This window comes from Suillus subaureus, assembly GCF_016647635.1.
Source record: "Suillus subaureus strain MN1 chromosome Unknown BJ212scaffold_166, whole genome shotgun sequence".
Classification (NCBI taxonomy): Eukaryota; Fungi; Basidiomycota; class Agaricomycetes; order Boletales; family Suillaceae; genus Suillus; species Suillus subaureus.
The window spans coordinates 10,692-31,265 of record NW_024538722.1 but is presented as its reverse complement, the minus strand read 5'-3'; the positions used below and the strand labels follow the sequence as shown (position 1 = coordinate 31,265).

Sequence of the window (20,574 nt, the reverse complement as noted above, 5' to 3'; positions counted from 1 at the left end):
GGTACTATGCATGCAGGTTTTAATAAAGTGTGCTATTCTCAACGGAGAATCATGTTATGTGCTACAGTGACGTCGTCGATTCATCCGTGACACAAGCCAGAGCAGACACAAGCCGTGTTGGTCTTGTTGTACTCCCGCCTACCTTCACTAGTACGATTTCATTATTTATCAGCTGGTTGATCAGTTTCTTGCCCGTGAATTTCTATCGCCTCCAGCGGTTTTGTATCGTATGCCAAAAATACAATCTATCTTGCAATGTGCTGAGCGATCGATATCGGTACGGATCATCTGGATAAGAGCAGCAAGGCTATCGATCTCAGTCTGGTTCTATCATGCCGATCGCCATCGACAACATGGGAATACACGTACGTGGAGCTTGCACCCATTTCTCCTCTCCTTGTCCACAACGTTCTTCCAAATTCTCTTTCCCATCACGGACGGAGAAGATTCAGGCTTGAAATGGCCCGAACTTGTTTGAAGCTCACAGGAATTCTTGGTCTCCAAGCTCCAGCACGGACCTCCCTGTGAAACAGCATTAGTTGGGCCCCGATCGACCCATCGTTTATCAGTCTGACTGAAATAGGCGATAAGTAGATCGAGAAAAGATGGTCTTTACAATAGGTCATACCCTTAGCCACAAGCCTCAGGGCAAACTCCGACCTGCTCCAACGGTGACTTCAAGCACGAGGCATTCGGGGCAACACGGAGTTCCGGAAAACCCCTTTCAGATCGTAAATATTAGGGCGTGAAGCACACAAACTTGCACTTGGTATGAGAAAAGATTGAGGAGTTTGGCGTTACGTAAGACGTTTGCAAAGTACAAGTGAAGCTAACATTGAGCTTGCTTGTCGGACTTCTAATTCTCTGAGTCTTGTCGTCGTAATAGACAACCACCAACGCCCCAAGCTCATCGTCCTCAAAAACTCTTTGACACCGCGAGTCGCATTTCACATGTGCACATCGCATTCATAGCTTCACTCTAGTAATACGGCTGCAGCAATGTCACGTTCAAGGTTAGTAATGCATGCATATGATAGGAGGCTCATGGCTATGCATGCGATACACCTCCCAACCTCGAATCACTCACTTCCTGTAGCTGCTTGATGATCGTCTTCTATTAGCACCAATGTCGGTCCGACTTCAAGTACCACCTATTCCGTTATCTCGATTCCGGCGACTACGACCTCCTTCAGATTCATCAACCTACCAAGACATTGTAGAAGTAGTCATCCTCCTTGAGAAGGTTTGCCTCCTACCCCTGTAAGTTGCGCCCCCTGTCAGTGGCATGATCTCCTACTGACTAGATCCAACGCACACAGCAATTATGAGAAAACTGCGCCAGAATATTGCCATCTCAGATTTCGAACCCATCCATACAAGGCTTGACCAGGTGAGTGAAACACTGGTTTGAGTGAAACACTGGTTCGGATGATGGACGATTCCAGAGTTCACCGTCTAGAGTAACGGCTCGACTCCGATTCCATCAGGCAGAGGCTCCAACACATTGAGCAGACATTGTATCAACTAAGTGAGCGTCGACAGCGGCTCGGCCACCCAGAGCAGTCACCGAATGAAGACACGCACTGGGTATGACATTTTCGATACTTCGATAATCGCTGCTCAGGTCAATAAATGACAGGAACCATCCTTTCAACATATTCCGAACATCGATATACAACGTCTGATCCTGCTCAAGGCATCTGCTCGAGTCACTCTTTCAAGTGATTCGAACTGAATTTCGTACAGAGTGGACCAGTACTATGGATGGTTTATGGCAACGACTTCGAATCATGGTAATGGCACTCGTCGTTCCTGAGCTGATCGCTACATAGGCTATATCCTAGTTGCTCAGCGCTCGTTATGTTACAAGGCAGTTCAATGACTGGGGCTATTTCGATGTTCAACATCCCCAGGAGCTGTCTGAAAGTGAGTCGTGCTTTCTAGTATGTTCATGCGATCCAGTATGTACCTCCCTAGCTAACAAGCGTGCCGGAACATCTGTAGAGTAATATGAAGTTTCGCCCGACATCTTGTCTTGCATTCATGCCGTATCGAAGTTCCCACACAGTATTCTGAAAGTGAGTCATTCCACTTTGTTTTTTTCTGTAATTCCTAATCCTGACGCGGGATATGTGGGTACTGAGACTCTTGCGGGGCGACCTAAAACGTGGTTGAAGGCTTGTTTTTCAAAGCAACTTCAAGGTAAGTCTTCAAATCGTGTGTTCTTTTATGGCTCGTTTGCATCCGTAGATTATACATGGACTCATACAAACAACTTCTCTGCGCTCGTGGGTAGTTTCATACTCAACATGAACGAGGAACTCCACCACAGCTTGATGAAGCACTCGAGCTGCTGCCAGTGCGTGAATGGTGCATTGATGCCCTAACGACTGTGACTTCCTCGGCACCTCTGAAGATGATTGAAAATGCCTGTGGGAATCGTTGCAATCTTCGACTCAGTTTCTCAACTTGCCGCCTATAAGTATCCTCCGTAACGTCAGAGTTCTAGCATTTCGATGGCAGCACACGAGAACACCGGGGAAGGCATTGCTCCTGCGTTCGCCAGACCAACCGATGATACCCAGTCAAGGGTATCCTGGCGTTGGAAACAAAGGTGTGAATGTTCTCGTGCAGGGTGATGGAATGCGCAACGAGATAATTTTTTGCCATCCTTTCAGGGGAGTGCTTTTGGACCGTCTTTGACGTAGTGAGTCACTATGATATGCATGAAGGGCGCAAGACTAACACGAACAACCGCTCCAGGACTGCCAAGGAAGAGTCGTGATCGGCTGAAAATTCTCACTGAACCAACGACCCAGTTTGATGGTAGTTGACCAAAGAAAAGGTAAATTAGATCCTGCCGTTGAACATGTGTTAAGTCTGGGTCATCACTATCAACTGCGTGAAAGGTGTCCATCGTTGACGGTATCAGAATAGACGCTCATATGCACGTATATGTACACGTTTAGTTGGGCTTATCAGACCCATTCTTGAGGCGCCAGCAAGCCTTCGATACTGTGGCGATCGACTTGAGGGCGCTGATGAGTGGATATAAGACATTGCATTGACACGGTGCGGTTCACAGAATGTGGATTTCTGTTGGACCGGCTGTAGTTTGGTTCTCTTGAGCTCAGTGACTGCCCAATCGAGAATCGGGGCGAAGTATTTATAAAAGTACTTCAATTGAAATTATGTAATTACATTTCGCTTGTCATGCTGCAAACATCAAGCAAGCCAAGCCACCTCATTAATTGGTACCCAATTGATGATTCAAGATTAAGTACTACCTTGAGATGACGCCCGCTAATAAAATACAAATAGTGAGCAAGATGCACGCGATACGCCCTAAAGTGACACCCAATAATGCACTTAGCAGTGCTTCTTTGCGTCTTCCTCTACCTTGTTGGAGTAATCCAAGCTGCACCTACAAGAAATACGACAAACACTACTACTAGCGACAGTTTTAAAGCCCCAACATTTACGACCAGAACCCTATGGACCATCATCTTCAGTTCCGTTCTCACTCTATTTGCGTGTATATACAACTCCATTCACGCCAATATTCCAAGTCCCAAGGACAGTCCTAATGGTATCCTACGGCGGCGACTTGGGATTATGATAATGGCACTATTATTTCCTGAACTGATTGTTGCCTGGGCTATGCGCCAGTGGTTCGGAGCTCGTCGTGTTACAAGATAGTTCAAGGGCGCGGGGTATCCCAGGGTTAGTCCCAAGCAGGAGCAGTCTGAAAGTGAGTTGTGCTTTCGGAAACTCTGCATCTCACAACTCACTATGTACTATACATGTCAGTTCAACCACACGAGCAACGCGAAAATCGCTTCCTTCGCCTCCTTCCCGTAGTGCTTGCTAAAGATGTATTGTCTGTACCAATGTTTCTTTGGCATTTCTCTGGTGCTCTTGCGAGGTCGGTCAGGGGGTCGGTTAAGGCTCATTTCTCAGAGCAATCTGATGGTACGCCCAATTTGTGCTCACTCAAATGTTGGCTCATGTGCATCCTTAGATTATACGTGGACTCAGACGCACAGCTTCTTTGTGCTGATGGGTGGTTTCATGATCTATGTGGATGAAAAACCATACCATACACCGCAGCCTGGCGAGGTCCTCAAACTGATACGTGCCGGCTGTATCGATGCCCCTACCCTGACAGCAAAGCAGATCTACGACAGGAGCAAAGGCAATACGATATCAAAAGGACTGATAATCCTTCAGGCGGCCTGGTTTGTTATGCAGCTCATCACCCGCACCATTTATCACCTCGAAACCACCCGGCTCGAAGTGGGAATACTCGCTTTTGCGGTTCTCAATTTCCTCACATATGCTGTGTGGTGGAACAAGCCTCTCAATGTGAAATGTCCACATCCAGTGTACTGGAAGTCGAGCGATAGGCCGGAGAATCACATCACTAAGTATGTACGCGCCTCAACAATTACACTGCTGCTAATGATGTCTGCTTTAGTGTCTGTGAAAGACACAAACGTGCTCAGCTCGGATCTTCGTCGGCCCAATTGCAGAACTGATGGGCTTGCCTGAAATTTCCACGTCTCGAAAGCTCCGAGTCCCAACATTTGGTGGCAGCATCAAACTCGAAAATTCAGACCGGTCGGTTCTTCTGCTTGCCGCGTTGCTTATGGCAACCATATTTTGCGGCATCCATTGCATGGCTTGGTTTGTTACCTTCCCCACACGCCAGGAACAGGTGCTATGGCGCATGAGTGCCGTTGCTATAACTTGCACACCCTGGGTTAGTGTGCTCACTGTGTGGGTCTTTGCATTACTGGAACCACCAGATGTCGTGGCCAAAATGGTAGCAGCATTATATGCTATCTTGTACGCTACAGCACGTGCTATTATCTTGGGACTCATGTTCACCACTTTACGAGATCTTCCTCCTGACGCACACAAGGCAGTGTCGTGGACTAGTTTAGTGCCGCACTTATAATTCATGATCATGATACTTACTCGTGATACACCTCATACTTTTGTAATGGTGTTCAGATGCAGGGTCGACAGCTAGGTACATGAATTGTTTCGCAACCACTATGAACGACGTGATCACATGACCTGCACGTGTGGTATGACGCGAACCAAACAAATACTGCCCAAGTCTTGCTTGAACTTCCTTATCACCATGGACGGCAGCGAATTAGGGATGTTTGGTACACTGTGGCCGATGAAATGGGCCACTGATGAACAGGTAGCAGCATTTCCGATCGGCGAGGAGACAATTATCTTGGACGCGACCCGGCGTGCAGTATCATCTCTATTACTCAGAGGTCAATGCTCTACCCGCGGACATTGTGTTTCTGAAAAGACAGGTGGGTGGCCTATTTGCCTATAATACCTACACACACTGACATCCATTTGCGCTGGCAGACTTTCGATCCTCGTCATTTTTGACGAAGCACGCCTCACCATCGACGGCTGCAGATGGAGTGAAAGCCTGATTCTGGAGGACACGAGTGAGTGAGGATGGGATGATGGTGGGTGCATTGCTTATTTTTTCGAGGTGGGGAGTCGAATATGAGAGTGTACAGTTGGCGTTTTTGGTTGATGTGAGCTGATACAGGGTACATATACACGGGCACTCGTCGTGTCTGCTTCTTCCCTGCGCATCGTCCGCCTATCTTCACTTCTTTTTCATTGCGTAACGCCATATGCTTACCGGCGACCAATTTCCCAGTGACGTGTCTTCGGGATAGCCGGCGTTCTGTATTGCTCACGGAATGCTTATGTTCATGACCTGCCAATATGTCAATCGTCTGCGAGGGCGTACAAGTTGTTTTGATTATCTGCGTCCCTTGGCGTCGAGTCCTGGATCATCGACGAGATTTTCCGATTTCCTCCTTCCATTGCAAGCTGATGCCCAAAGCCCCAGGAGGCGCCTTGCCAACAGTTTTATCTTTGGGGATCAATATCGTTCTCGGCCCGCTCCATTTTAGCATGGCCTCAAACTCACTGTATTTTGGCTGACGGAACCTTGAAGATGATACATATAGTATACGCCGAAGCGGTGCAGACTCGGACATCGATGCACCAGCCAAGGCCTGATTCATTGATTTCTCACATGGAGCAAGTATCTCGATGTACATGCATACGGTTGCTATGACCTTTCTGCTCCAGTTCCACTGCGCCCACACCGACAGATGGGAACACGCTGCCGTAGTTGTCCTCCCTATGCCCCAAACATGCTGTGGTCTTAATTCTATCATGCATGCGTGCCAACTTATAACCGATGTGATCTGCATTATCGATAAAGGTGGAAAGGCTGCAGGACCAGCGTCTATCGTGTCGACCAGCCACTAACAGCATGGAAATACACGAATGCGCAGCTTGCCCTGAACCCAACAGCTTATTGGAGATTTCTTGGTCTGTGAATGATCTCAGATTGTAGAATGGGCACAGATAACAGCTAATCAGGCAACAAGAACGAGAACGAAACCAAACGTACATTTGATGCGAAAGACAGTACGTCTGCACATACGGCTGGGTTGATTCGACTGCGATCGAGAGGATGTCGTGGATCTCGATCAGTACTCGATCAGTCTGAGCGTGGTTCGAGAAAGTGCCACATCTTGATACCAGGCCACGCCCTTAACCGCAAGTTGTTGGGGCCATTAAAGTCGAAGGGATGTATTGTGATATGTGACATGGGATTAGTTTCGCCCCGATCGATGAAGATTCTAGATCTCAGATCTTCCCTGTAAGAGTGTGGAACTTCCTGAGGGGCTTGGGATACGTGTCCTAGATATTGTCTGTAATATTGAAATCCACTGGTGCGTTTTGGTAGTGGATGCTACAGCTGATCTGGAGGCCCTCAAACTGTATTCATGGAGTTGTCAGACGTGAAGCGTATGTCGATTGAGGACCGGGAGGATTATCGCGGGCACCAGAATTCACAGATAGTCAAAGGAAGTGAAGCACAAGTTTGAACCCATGATGTTCGGAGCCGATGAAGCGTTTGCTATGGTCAGTTGTTCGGAAGAACATGGTGGGTCGGGGCTGTGGGCACTGGGAATCCTTCAACCGCTTTTGCACGCTCTCAGTATTATTCCAAGACGCTCAGTACTTACGCATCCTCGTCGATCCACAGAAGTATTTGTAGGCGAGCCATTCATAACCTTGCCAAGAGACTGACGGATTTGGAGTCTTGGACGGGCAAGGGTTGGCCCTAGATGATCGAGAACAGCCTATCAGAATCAGAATATGAATTCCACTACGTGCATGTGAGCCTTGAACTGGTCAGTGTCCCTTGATTGATTGCAGTGTTGGGCGCTAGCAACTTGATCAACCCCTACTTCCAAGTTTCCATCCGCTTGCAAGCCATGCTGCAAACATCAGGCAAGTCAGGCCTCATTTGTACATCGTGCTGCCTTGAGATGACGCCCACCAGTAAAATACAAATAGTGAGTAGGATGCATACGATACCGTACCCCAAAATAATGCGCTTACTAGCACTTTGTGTCTTCTTTTACCTTGTTGGAGTAATCCGAGCTGTACCTACCAATACAACAAATACTACTACGAGCGACAATTTTGAAGCCCCAACATTCACGACTAGAACCATATGGTCCATCATCTCCACCTCCGTTCTCACTCTATTTGCATGCATATACACTGCCATTCATCCTAACATTCCAAGTCCCAAGGACAGCCCCCTTCGCATCCTATGGCGGCGATTTGGGATCATGATAATGGCACTCATCGTCCCTGAACTTATCGTCATATGGGCTATACGTCAATGGTGCAGTGCTCGCGATGTTACAAGACAGTTCAAGGAGTCGGGATGTTTCAAGGCTTCTGAGCCGCAGGAGCAGTCTGAAAGTGAATCATTCTTTCTGAAACTGGATATGTTCGTCAACTCACTGTGCATGTCCTTAGATCATGGGTCCATCGCAACAACTGCAGAGCAATATGTTGAAGGTGAGCTCGACATTCTGTTTTGCACCCCGAATACGCTTCCTGATGACTTGCCTGCTTTTCAAGATCATGATAGCCCCCGGTTTCTCGTAGCGCATCCCGAAGGTAAACCGTCATCTGTACTGGTGTTCCTTCGGCAGTTCATATTACTCCAGCGCCCACCCCAAGATATGGATGGACTCGTGCTCTTGCGAAGCCATTTAAAAAGGTGCTTAAGGTTTATGTTTCAGAGCAATCTGAAGGTAAGCCCGATTCGTGCTCACCTAAACGTCGAATCATGTGCATTCTTAGATTATACGTGGACTCAGACGCACAGCTTCTTTGTGCTGATGGGTGGTTTCATGCTTTATGTGGACGGGCAACCCTACCGTACACTAGAGCCTAATCACATTCTCAAACTGATACATGAAGAGTGTATAGATGTTCCTATCCTAACGGCAAAGCGGATCCATGACAAAAGCAAAGGCAATGCGATATCGAAAGGATTGGTCCTGCTTCAAGTGGCCTGGTTTATTATGCAGCTCATCACCCGCGCCATCTATCACCTCGAAACCACCCAGCTGGAAGTGGGGACACTCGCTTTTGCGGTCCTCAATTTCCTCACCTATGCTGCGTGGTGGAATAAGCCTCTCGATGTGCAATGTCCGTATCCAGTGTACTGGAAGTCGACCGGGTCATGGCCAGGGGATCACATTGCTAAGTATGTATGCACCTCAACCATTATACCGCTGCTGATTATGTCTGGCTTAGTGTCGCTGAAAAAGACCAACTCGTTGAATACCTGATTCCGGTCTTCCGTCCAATTCCAGAACTGATATTCGGTGTTCCATCTCAAAAGCTCCGAGTTCCAACATTCGATGGCAGCGGCGAACTCAAAGGGTCGGACATTGCAGTTCTTTTCCTTGCTGGATTTCTTATGGCACCCATATTTGGCGGCATCCATTGTATGGCTTGGTTTTTTGCCTTCCCCACATACCAGGAACAGGTGCTATGGCGCACGAGTGCCGTCGCTATAACTTGCACACCCTGGCTTGGTTTCCTCGCTCTACCTCTCCTTACAGCACTGGATATACCAGATGCGGTGACCACCTCGTACTTTGTATTATGTGTCATGTCCTACGTCGTAGCACGTGCCGTTCTCCTGGTACTCATGTTCACCACTTTACGCAATCTTCCTCCTGACGCATACAAGGCGGTGTCGTGGACTAGTTTGGTGCCGCACTTGTAATTCTTGATCATGATACTTAAGCTTGCGATACACTTCACACTTAATGATATTCAAATGCGGCATTCTTGTGGTTGACGACGGTACACAAGTTGTTTCGTGCTATGAATGACGCGATCACATGACCTGCATGACACGAACCAAACCAAACACTGCCCAAGTCTTGCTTGAACTTACTCATCAGTGTTATCACCTGGACGACAGCGAAATAGGGCCATTTGGTATGCTGCGACTGATTAAACGGACGTCGACAGAACAGGTAGCAGCATTCCAAATTGACTAGGAGACGGTTACCTTTGGGACGCGACCGGATGTGCAGTGTGCGCCTCTATTATCCAGAGATCAATGCTCTGTACGTGGAAATTGTGTTTCTGGAAAGAAAGGTGCGTGGATTATTTGCCTATAATACATACACTGATGCCTAAATAAATAAACTATGTACGTTGGCAGGCTTTCACGCCTTAATCGATGGTTGTGAAAGGAGTCAAGGTTCAGGGATGAGAATGTAGGGGCCGTGTTCGGAACGATGCTATGAGTGAGAAGGCGAACATTCAAGGTGAGTGCATTCTTTTTTCTTTTCTGAAGCTGGGACTTCGGATATGAGGATGATATGGGAGTGTATGAATGGCGTCTGGAATTGATTTGAGCTTTTACAAGTCGTATACTCAGGCGCATGGGAGCTTACTACATTTGCTTAGATCCATCCTGGCACATCACCTGCCTCTCCTCGCCTTCCTTTCCTTGCGCAACGCCATAACCTTACCGGTGACCCATCATTGGATGGGACTTCTCGAATCCTTTGTCTCGCTTAATCCCCCCCCCCTTTCCCACCATTTCTCTCCCGTGATATATCTTCCAACTAATTTCCATTCTATAGGCCATCCAAGAGCGCCGCAAATCAGCGCTCACTACCCGACCCCTTCTTTGCACAGGCGTCAAAGCTCAAACGGTCATCCGTCGCATCCTCTACACCCTCCGCCCCGAGTGAGGGAAACACGCTATGGAAATGCTCTCCTTGCTAGACTTTGCTATCCGTACTGTTGGCGAGTGTCGTGCATCTCCCACAAAATCAGGCAAGAGAAGCATGTCGCCAACCAAATTCGGGGGGAGAAGTCCATCGTTCACCAAGGACGGGGAAAGAAGGGTCCTTACGAAAGTCCCCGCCAACTTACGCCCCTAGTCTCTTATAAAGTTCTTCAGTTCCTGCAAATTGTTTGAAGCGCCTGTAAGGGCATACACGCCTTCGGGCATCCTCCATCACCTTTGAAGGCCCCGCTGACGCCACAGAGTGAGGAAGACCATGAGGACACGCCGAGTTTGTTGGATAGGATGAAGCGGCATAGGGTGAGTCGCGACACACTTACTGATTGAGCATAGCAGATGCGCCCGTGAGGGACGAAATCTTAATCTTTGGCAAAACTGCCTCAGGAAAAAGTTCAGTCGTCAATGCAATTGCGCAAGAACTGCTCAGGGAGACCTCTTGACGATGCAACAGGATACACTTGTACCTCTGAACACAACCCAGTTGAGTCACGGCCCGAGCTTCCACTGACTACATAATTTGGCCACAGCATACTTTAGAAGAGTGCGCGAGGACTACCGTCAGACAACTGTTGACGACCTCGTGAAAGCGCAGCTGTATCTACACGAGATGTGCAGTGCAGCCACAGCTGGGACAGGTAAAAAAAGTAGAGCCTCGGGCTATCTCGGACCCCAAACCCATTCATACAAGGTTGGATCGGATGAATGAAACACTTGTTCAGATGATGAACGATTCCAGGATTCACCGTGACCGTCTGGACTCGGAGCGACGGCTTGACTCTAATTCTGTTGGACAGAGGCTCCAACACATGGAGCAGACATTGGAACCTCAAGCAAGTGAGCACCGACAGCGGTTCGGCCATCCAGAGTGGTCACTGATTGAAAATATGCACTTGGTACGATAATTTCGATACTTGAATAATCGCTGCTCATGTCAAAAACATAGTTATATGACAGGAACCATCCTTTCAACGACTTACCGCTGTACCAACCGATCCCGATCTGGTGGAAGAATGCAGATCGAAACCCGGAGCTCGTTGGTATTTATATCGTCTGTTATTCACATCAATGACATATTCTCGATAGTTTGGATTGCCACCTTTACGCACGAACAACGACTTCAACAACCTTACCGATACGTACTGAATTGACCAATTGTCTTTATTTTTACAAAGTCGACATTGATTATCGAAGTACTAGGGAAACGAAAATTCATTGCCTCCGATCCTTCATTATCGGTTGTTTGGTGAGTGTTTTAGATGTGTGTTTTTGTCACGCTGCGTTGACGACATCGACGTTAGAAGTTCCGGTTTGCTACGATCTGAACTAGTGTTAAGTTCTACCACACAATTTACACTTATAGTAACATGTACATCAAACAAAAATGACTAAACGATCCAGTTCAAACCAAACATCGACCATGACTACTCGGATATCCAAGGGATTGATTATGGAGCGTTATGAGCGATGATACTGTTGGAGAAGTAGGTCGCCATTAGCACCTCATCAGTATCACAAAACTTAGGCGAGAATACATCGGTTTCCTGATGGACCATCTCACCCATTGCGTTCTGCGCCAGCTTCTTATTGGCCCTGCAGTGCTTTTTTTGAGCAGCGAGTTACAGCAGGGTGAACGCGGAAGGTAGGAGGCTAGGAGCACAGCGAGTCCAATATGCTCTCCCTGTTTGGGCATTCCGCTTAAATCCTTTTCCCTCTCAATTGATTGGCAATGGGGTTTTCAACGGGCGTGGGCTGATGTTGACGTCAGGGAGTGGAACTGTAGCCATGTCGGAGCCTGTGAAGTAGGCTGCTGCTGTTGCGATGAGCTTCCCATGCGTCATGACTACTGTTTTGGCCTTCTGGGGAAGAGTCTGAGCGAGTTCCGGAATATATAAGGCTGACTTACCTGTCCGGGTGCTCGAAGTGCAGTGTGTTGGCATTTTAACAGTAGAGGTTTGAGGAAGCCACAATATTTGTGGTATAGATTATCACTTCAAGACACGCGAGGCTAATTGTAGCCTGAATCGAATGCCACTCTAAGTTACTGAGCTAAAAATTGGCTGGAGTGGGACCATTGTGCTTAGCCGATGGCGTTGGAAGTTACGTGTCACTAGTACTGTATAACTCAATGCGTCTCGATATGTTTATGATTAGTAGGGCGATTCCACCAAGCTAATCGTAAGAGGATGGCATTGTATCCTCCTCCCTCTCTGCTCGAATTTTGAACCGAATGCAGTCGAACGCGTTCGAGGGAATCAAGTTCGCGTTCGGACCAGGTTCGAACATAGAACCTGTCCTAATGTGTAAAATGTGTCTGGTGACCGATTTAATGATGCAGATTTAGAGGTATGAAAAGGGCTCACTGTATTGGTTTCGTTGATCGTACCGGTAGCTCCGAAGTGTTTCTCGCGGGACTGCTTTCATGTAGATGTGATCGATCCATCTGTCTTGTACCTGCGCGATGAATACGGAAGTTATGAGCGGGAGTCGACAACGAATACCAAGAATACCGTCATGATTCATATATGGTCAAGTAGACGTGATCATGAATTTCGCGATCACATGACTTGCACGTGCGGTTTGACGCGAACTGAATTCAGAACAAACCAACTTTAAGTTTGCCTTGTTTGAACTCAACTCTGTCCCAGTCTTGCTTCAACTTGCTCATCATGGATGGCAGCGAAATAGGGCTGTTTGGTTCGCTACGGCTCATGAAGCGGACGACTGATGAGCAGGTAGCAGCATTCCCAATCGATGAGGAAACGGTTACCTTTGGACGCGACCCGACATGCAGTGTGCGCCTCTATTATCCAGAGATCAGTGCCCTCCATGCAAAAATTGTCTTTCAGGAAAGAAAGGTGCGTGTGTTGTTAATCTAAATCTTATGAACTTCTAGAACTCGCTGGCAGGCTTTTCTCGTCGTTCTTGGCGACGCAGGCCTGACCATCGATGGCTGCCCTGTATTCCCATCCACTAACGCCTCCCTTCCCACAACAATTCCCGTCTCTAACAACTGTGAAATCGAAATCTACAAGAAACGTTTCATATTCTCCTACCCGCCCAAGCAGTTCCGTTCTCCGCTATACAACATCGATTCACCAGTCAAGGCTGAAAATGGAGGCGGCAGCGGACGGAGAAAATTACGAATGAGCATGATCCACAGCGCCCAAGTATTCACTCCTCGTGGAAAACCCTCTTCAGATCCACTCGCAAACCTCCGCATTCTCCAGAGCCCACTCAAGCAGCTCGTGCCATCCCCGCGCAAGCCTTCTGCCCTGAAGAACTCCCATGTCCCAGAACCAGACGAAATAGAGGAAGAAATCGTGCTTGTGGAGTCTAACACTCCACATGTCGTACAGGAGGATAAGGACCTTGTCATCCTCGAGCGTGTCGATGTTCAAGACCCTCCTCCGCCCACCCCACCTGTGCAAAGGCCAAGACCAAGTATGAACATATACAAAACTCCGAACAAGCGTACTCGCCCCTCGCTACACCGTGCTGTCCTGATTCGCAGTGTACATCGTGCCGTCATGGCGCGCGAGGAAGAGGAAGAAGAGAAAGAAGTTGAAGAGGTGGTTGTAGGTGAGGCGACGGTGGAAGAGGGCGAGGAGCATGAAAATAATAACGACGAAGAATTTAATGATGAACATGATGGAAGTGCAGGAAACGAGCATGGAGAATCTGACGATGATGGAAATGGCGCAGACTTAGACACCATTGAGGAGCCTACTCCTCAACCAAGCACATGGCGCAAATCTCTCAATGCTGTGCGTGCACACGTTGTATGGCCTTTCCGCTCGAGTTCCACTGCGCCCGAAGAAAATGACGACGACAAGCAAGATGAACACGATGACGAAGAGGACGAGGTAAGTTTCCCCTTTGTTTCTCTTTGTCATACTAACTACGAATATCAGTACGCTCAAATGGACACAGACCAGGACGCACAGCCCCCGCCCCCATCCTCCTCTCCACCACCTACTTACACCACACCCCAAGCCCAACCACACCTCACACCTGCAAAAGCCCCCCGACCTCTAGGTTCATTTATGACGCCTCAAGTATCATACCCACACTCAGGCATTGACATTGGAATCGGCCGCGGTGCAGGACGCAACTCCTTTGGCGGAGCGTTGCGCGTACCATTACCTCCTGGGGTGTCCGCACTTGCACCATCTGGTCCTGTACAGACATGGGGAGGTGCGAAGAGAGTGCGCGTCGAGCAGAAGTGGCGCATCGGGGATATTGAGGTGCGAGATACGGAGGAGGTGAAGGAAGAGGAGAAAGCAGGGACGGGATTGGGGAGGATGCGGGTGAGTGAGGAGGAGAAGAAGGTGAGTACATGCATTTACTTTTACTTTTCTGGAGCTTGGGAAGTTGGGAAATAGCATGGAGGCAGCAGTCTGGGTTTCATTTGGAATGGCTTCTCTATGAGCTCGGACTGTTGTGATACAGGGTATATATATGCATCGCGTTTGCCGCTTCCTGCATGTCCCTCGTCTCTGTCGACCTTTTTTTCTTCCTTGTGCCATTTCTCTCCCCATGACGCGTCCTCCAACTAACCACCAACCCACAGGCCATCCAAGAACGCCGTAAATCAGCGCTCACTACACCCGACCCTTTCTTTGCACAGGTGCCAGGGCTGCGACGGCAGTCTGTCGCACCCAACACACCCTCTGCCCCGAGTGGTGGCAACACGCTACGGAAACTGCCATCCCTGCTAGATTCTGCCGTCCGCACCGTCGGTGAGCGCAGTACATCTCCCACCAAGTCAGGCGAGAGGAGCGTATCGCCGGCCAAATTCGGAGGGAGAAGTATATCGCCCACTAAGTTCGGAGAGAGGAGTGTGTCCCCTACGAAGCTCTTCTCTTCCCCTGTGAAATCGTTTGAAACGCCTGCGAAGGCGTACACGCCTTTCGGGCGCCCTCCATCGCCTTTGAAGGCACCGCTGACACCACATAGTGAAGAAGATGAGGAGGACACGCGGAGTTTGTTGGATCGGATGAAGCGAACTGTGGAAGAGATGAAACGGCGTAGGAGTGTGGGCCCGTCTGGGGAAGATGAGCGTGAGTATGAGGAGGATGGCGAGGATGAAGTCACATCGGGCGCTGAGCAGTGTATGGATGTCGAGGAGAATGCAGAAGAAGACATCGGCGAGGAACAACAAACAGATAAGGAAGAAGAAAACAGCGATAAAGAGAACGGCCTTGCATCCTCGCTCCGGGAACCCCAATCCTCTTCACACCCCGAACCTGGCCTCGGGATGACTGACCCATCCGAACACATGCCTGCACCTCTCTCGCCCACGCGCATCGCGCTTGACCTTGATCTCGAACTGGAGAGGACGCCACTACCCCAGCTCACGCGTCCCACCTCCCGCTCGCAGCGAAAGAATGCACCGTCGTTTGCGGGGCCGCAGACACCTGCCCTCGCGTCACTCAAGCATCTTTTCCCTCCACCAGCACCGGTGCCAAGTACGCCAGCAGTGAAGAGCATGCGTTCGCTGTTCCGCGGAGCTGGTAATGGTATCGGGGTGGAAATGGAAGAGGATATGTTGGAGGGTGTTGGAGAGATGATGATTACACCTGAGGGGTATCGAGTGCGTGTCGAGGACGTGGATGAACTGGAGGAGCAAGCACACAGGAGAGAGACGGAGGAGCCACGCAAACCTATAAGAACTACCTCCCGCAAGACCACCGTTCCTGTCACTTCTTCTGGTCCTGGGCCTACCACAACAGCAGTTCGTCGCCGCACGAGAACTACTACGAGCTCGGGGGCTCCTGTCTCCAAGGAGAAAGTGCCATCGACTTCCAAGACTGTTTCTCGTGTGGAGACGGTGGTTACAAAAAGGGTACCAATCGCACCTCCAAAACGTGCAGAGAAAGAAAAGGCAAAAATGCCAGAACCTGCACCACAGCCAGCAGCCGAACCACGTGCAGAAGACAAAGCAGAGGAAGACGAAATTAAGGAGATTCCGCCTCAGCCCGCCGCACAAATGAAACCTGCAAGAGCGCGTCTGCTTCGTGCGCGCAAAGGGGTCGCAGCTGATAACTCGGTATGCATCCTCTTGATAGACGGTCTTGTGAATAATTAATCATAAGTTGTTATTTAGGACGAAGAGCCTGCTGCTGCACCAAGAATGCGAGATGCCAGTACTGAGCCTAGGATGCGTGCTGCTAGTACTGAGCCTAGGGCTCGTGTGACTACTACCACAACAGCAAGAAAAACCAAAATGGACGTTGAAACGGTACGTACCTTTTCTTCCTTTCTCCCATCGCAATTCCATATCTCATCTCACTTCTGTAGGCCCCCAAAACCCGGGCGGCCCGCAGCCGTGCCACCCCCGTCCCAGTTACTCGATCTGAGCTTGCGAAGGCACGCCCACGAGTTCCTGCGAAGCCAAAGACCGCAACCACGACAACCCGTGCCCCCTCACGGAGTAAAATGTGTAGCACGGAAGACGACGACGATGCTGATGGGGATGACCCCCTTGATTCGATCACGCAGCCTGAAGCCCCGGCTCCCATACAGAGGGCGAGACGCACGCGAGCAGTGACTGCACCTGTGAAAGAGGAGGACATCGATGTTCCGGTTCCTGGGAAGGCGAAGAGCACAACAACGACCCGCAGACGTGCGGTGACGGCTGTAGATAAGGAAAATACTCCGTCGAGTTCGAAGGAGGATGAGGGTGAGCGGAAGAAGGAGGTGGAGGTGAAGCGCACGACGCGGGCGACGAGGTCACGAACGTAAGGTTGTGTTGAGTGGACTTTGTTTGTTATCTGTTCTGAACTTCTCTGCCAAACGATTGTAATCACCCTACTACGTACGTTAAGTGTTCGGGTGATATGTGTACTACTATAGTATGCGATCCTAGGATGAACACGCTACCGCTGGCTATACTGACTTTCTACCGACTCAGCTCTCGTCTAAGCTCTGGAGTACTTCATGCGCCGTCTGCCAGAAATATCTGATACATCTACTTTCTCCCACTCGTCCTCGTCGGTATCGCTACCTGAGTTATCATTGATGGGTATAACTTTGGGATTCGAATCAAGGATCTCAAAGTCCCCCGGTCGGCTCTTGGCTGTGATTGAGTTCAGTCAGCGCCTTGTTCTCAGGTTATGATGAATATAATGCGCTTTACCTTTGCGCTGGCGCTTGGAGGGTAAAAATTGCGCGCCATCAAAGAGGGAAAACGTTGTGCTAAATGGGACAGGGGGAAAAGCCTCTGATACGTCGTATTCCTCAGCGTCGTGAACGTTATCGACCGAACAACCGTCGACCGCGGCTGCGCAAATGTAGCCCCTGCCTTTCCAAGTAGAACCATCCCCACGTCCTGGATTTCGACGTAGGATAGTTCCATTACTGCGTTTGCGGGAATGCTGTGACATGGCGTATAGTGGTGAGCGTCTGTCAGTGGGAAATGATTATGGCATACCTTTTTCTCCCATGCCTTGGCGCTGAGAGATGGCATGTCTGTGTGGTGTTTGAGAGGGGGAAAAGTTGGCGTGTTAGTCTGAGTAAGGGGGCTTCTCAAGACTTTTATGTTTGAGAAAACGAGTCAATAGCTTGACTGACTTTGACTAATGCGGAGAGCATGTTTGATTTGTGTTCACGTCAAGGAGCCGAACCCGAGTGATGTGTGAGTCATTGGCTCACGGAAGCGATGACTACCGTGACTGTCGACTCATCGTTGGTCACTATTGGATGTGAATCTACACAGGATGACAATCGCTTCAGGAGCAGTGTAAAATAAATGAACAGGGAAAACCGACAATCTAATTAACAATCTCCGGTTTTTTCGCTGACAGGGTCAGGTGATGTGTCGCGACCGGCGGAAAACTCGATGACACGAGTATCCCGAATGCGAGTGGGCTTGCGGCTATTGAGTCTGTGTTTGCATTAGCTCTCAGAGGCCCTAGTTGATCCGCCTGAGGAGAGTGACTCACGCGGCCAGGAGTGAATTTGTATAAACTATTTTGAAATTAACCAACATACGTAAATTAAGGTGTGAAAAGCAATGCTTACCATCAGCCAGAACGTCGTAAATAGCAGTCCATAAGACTAGAGTGGAAAGGTTTAGATATGATTCCATAGCTACGACGGACTGCCTACAAGTATTTCTCATGGCACAAAACTGTTGACATTAGTAGTGCTCATCGCAATCGTAATTGAAGGGACTCACGAAGACAATGACTAAAACAGCAGACATGCTGAGAATATCGAACCCATGGTCAAACCTTCATATGTGAAGTTTACTCACCTAGTAGCGAGACCAGTTTCAATTGCCCAAAGAGTTAGACGGTCAGCGATATTTTGTGTTCTAGATGGGTATCGTTTAGAGGATAGAGACCATGAGACGGTGCAGCTCACTGATGAACTTTGGTCCGTCTGCGTTCACGCTGCAGGACATACACCAGACCAATCGTAGTTATCAGATCGCAAACAGCGGCTGCAACGAGAGTCAGGATTGTCAGCCAATTTCGTGTGTTTTGCGCTGTTCTGTTTGCGGAACCGCTCAGTGCCTCGACTGCATCCACCAAAGTGCCGGTAAGATTCAACATGCTGAGAATGCCACAAAATGCGGCAACCGTCTTGCTTCCTGAGAATTTGAACAATCTGTAAATGAAAAACATCTGCGCAATTAAGTTGAATGGGGCCGTGCTTGAACCGATCGTTATCTACCTGAACAAGAGTGCTAATCAGGGGTGTCAGGATGAGATTTGCGTCCCGAGAGCTGGAGAATATGGTTACACTGTCAGGATTCTCGCAACCTGTAACGGTCAGGGTCCATGTCCAATACATGATGCAGATGATATGCGCAAATGTCAACATCCTGGGGTGAATCAGACCTTGAGATCGATGTTGAGATGTATTTATACATACATCACGGCTGCCACCTGCTTACAACATTAGCTTTGACTACAACCAAGGCAGACATAACGCACCAGAATTTGAAATATCCTTCTGTCACCTGGAAAGCGCTTATAGTAAGTGTGTGTTTGCATTGTCGAGCAACCAAATAGGTAGCTGGCGATCATTGATCCAACCACCGCTGGTCCAATAGTTATTGCTGTTTCAGACATTCGGAAGGCAATCTTGGTGCATTAGATTGACCTAGATTATATATTTATGTGGGCCTCGCATGCTGTGCGTAAGTCACAATAGCATAAGGACCCAGCGAGGCGTCAATCTGTCACCGAGTACTTGGGCGCGCTATCAGGATACCATCAGTATATTGACAACCTACTAAGCTCCGCACTACAGCAGCCATAGGATCCATCAAAAAATAGTGTCAGGAACGAAGATGTTACCTCGCATACTTTCAAGTTTGACCAAAAAGAGTCAAGACAAATTTAAAGTTAACTCATAGTAGTCAGCGCTCAGCTTTGCTATGTAGCCAAGCCAATTCGTGGCTGTTGCTTAGCGTTACCTCAAGAAGCCTAGGGGATAAGATTTGAATGAGCCAACGGGAAACCCCTCAACGCTACTGTACTTGACGACGACACCTGGTCATATCGCGACTCAACCAACCGACTCTTCAAGACTACGTGGATCGCCCGTGACACACCGCCACAATTGCAAAGTGAGCAACCTCGTCTGATTGGACCGTGAACGCGTGACACCCAAACAAGATAGCAACCAGGAGTGACATAAGGTGCCTGTCATATGTCGGAATAGCGTAGCTCTGAGAGACTAGCTCAAACTGGGGTTCAAACTTTCGCGGGAGGAACTTCGACTTGGCCATCAGTGGGGCTGATTTGCAACTGCAGATTTGATATCCATGATGTACAGCGAGGTGGCGAGAATGGACAGGTTGCAGCAGGAGATAATGGGCACTAGTAGTAAACGAGCAGCGCCACTGGGAAGATGGCACCGCAGCGAAAAAGTAGTTTTAGTCATTCTTAAATCTTGTGGCGAATTTTTCTTATTTCTACGACGTACCTATACTTCGCAACAGAGCCTCTGCTATGCGTTACGGTGGGGTAAATTAGCACCGCAACCAAGGTCCTGCGATGCACGATATTACGGTTGCGCCCATACAGCGACAGACTCATGGAGTAGTAGTTGTTATTTGATGTTGTTGAATTCGGAAGTCGCCGACTTAGACTCACCTATGATATTAATTACCCTTTTCTGACTCGGTTGCTTCGAATAACGTTGATCTTACTTAGTGATACATCCACTTGTCTACCGAACAATGTCCCAAACACTCTCGGACGCTGACATCGAAGAGGAGCAAAAGCACTTCTCTAATGTCATCGCGACATTCCAACAATATGCCCAATACTCGGCAGGTGTTTTAATTATCACGCACCGCACGTCCTTATGAATGACTTGGTTGTCATATTTAGCTAGCGGCCAATAACAGG

General features: G+C 48.8%; 3 protein-coding genes across 3 annotated transcripts; 2 read left to right on the top strand and 1 right to left on the bottom strand.

Annotated features, from left to right (window-relative positions):
* Positions 1–5,149: 5,149 nt before the first annotated feature.
* Positions 5,150–5,465, top strand: BJ212DRAFT_1488547 (uncharacterized protein; the record flags this gene model as incomplete). The annotated part of the gene is made up of 2 exons (XM_041341370.1): positions 5,150–5,336; positions 5,395–5,465. The coding sequence occupies 2 exons, from the start codon at positions 5,150–5,152 to the stop codon at positions 5,463–5,465; spliced, it is 258 nt and encodes an 85-aa protein (XP_041185640.1).
* A 3,024-nt stretch (positions 5,466–8,489) lies between these two features.
* On the top strand, positions 8,490–9,184 carry BJ212DRAFT_1403267 (uncharacterized protein; the record flags this gene model as incomplete). Its single annotated transcript, XM_041337373.1, has 2 exons — positions 8,490–8,638; positions 8,689–9,184. A coding segment is annotated over one exon (306 nt), but the record flags the coding sequence as incomplete, so codon positions are not given.
* Positions 9,185–17,127: 7,943 nt separating this feature from the next.
* BJ212DRAFT_1488544 (uncharacterized protein) lies at positions 17,128–17,675 on the bottom strand (the record flags this gene model as incomplete). Its single annotated transcript, XM_041341369.1, has 3 exons — positions 17,128–17,285; positions 17,346–17,583; positions 17,640–17,675. The coding sequence occupies 3 exons, from the start codon at positions 17,673–17,675 to the stop codon at positions 17,128–17,130; spliced, it is 432 nt and encodes a 143-aa protein (XP_041185638.1).
* Between the last annotated feature and the right edge of the window lie 2,899 nt (positions 17,676–20,574).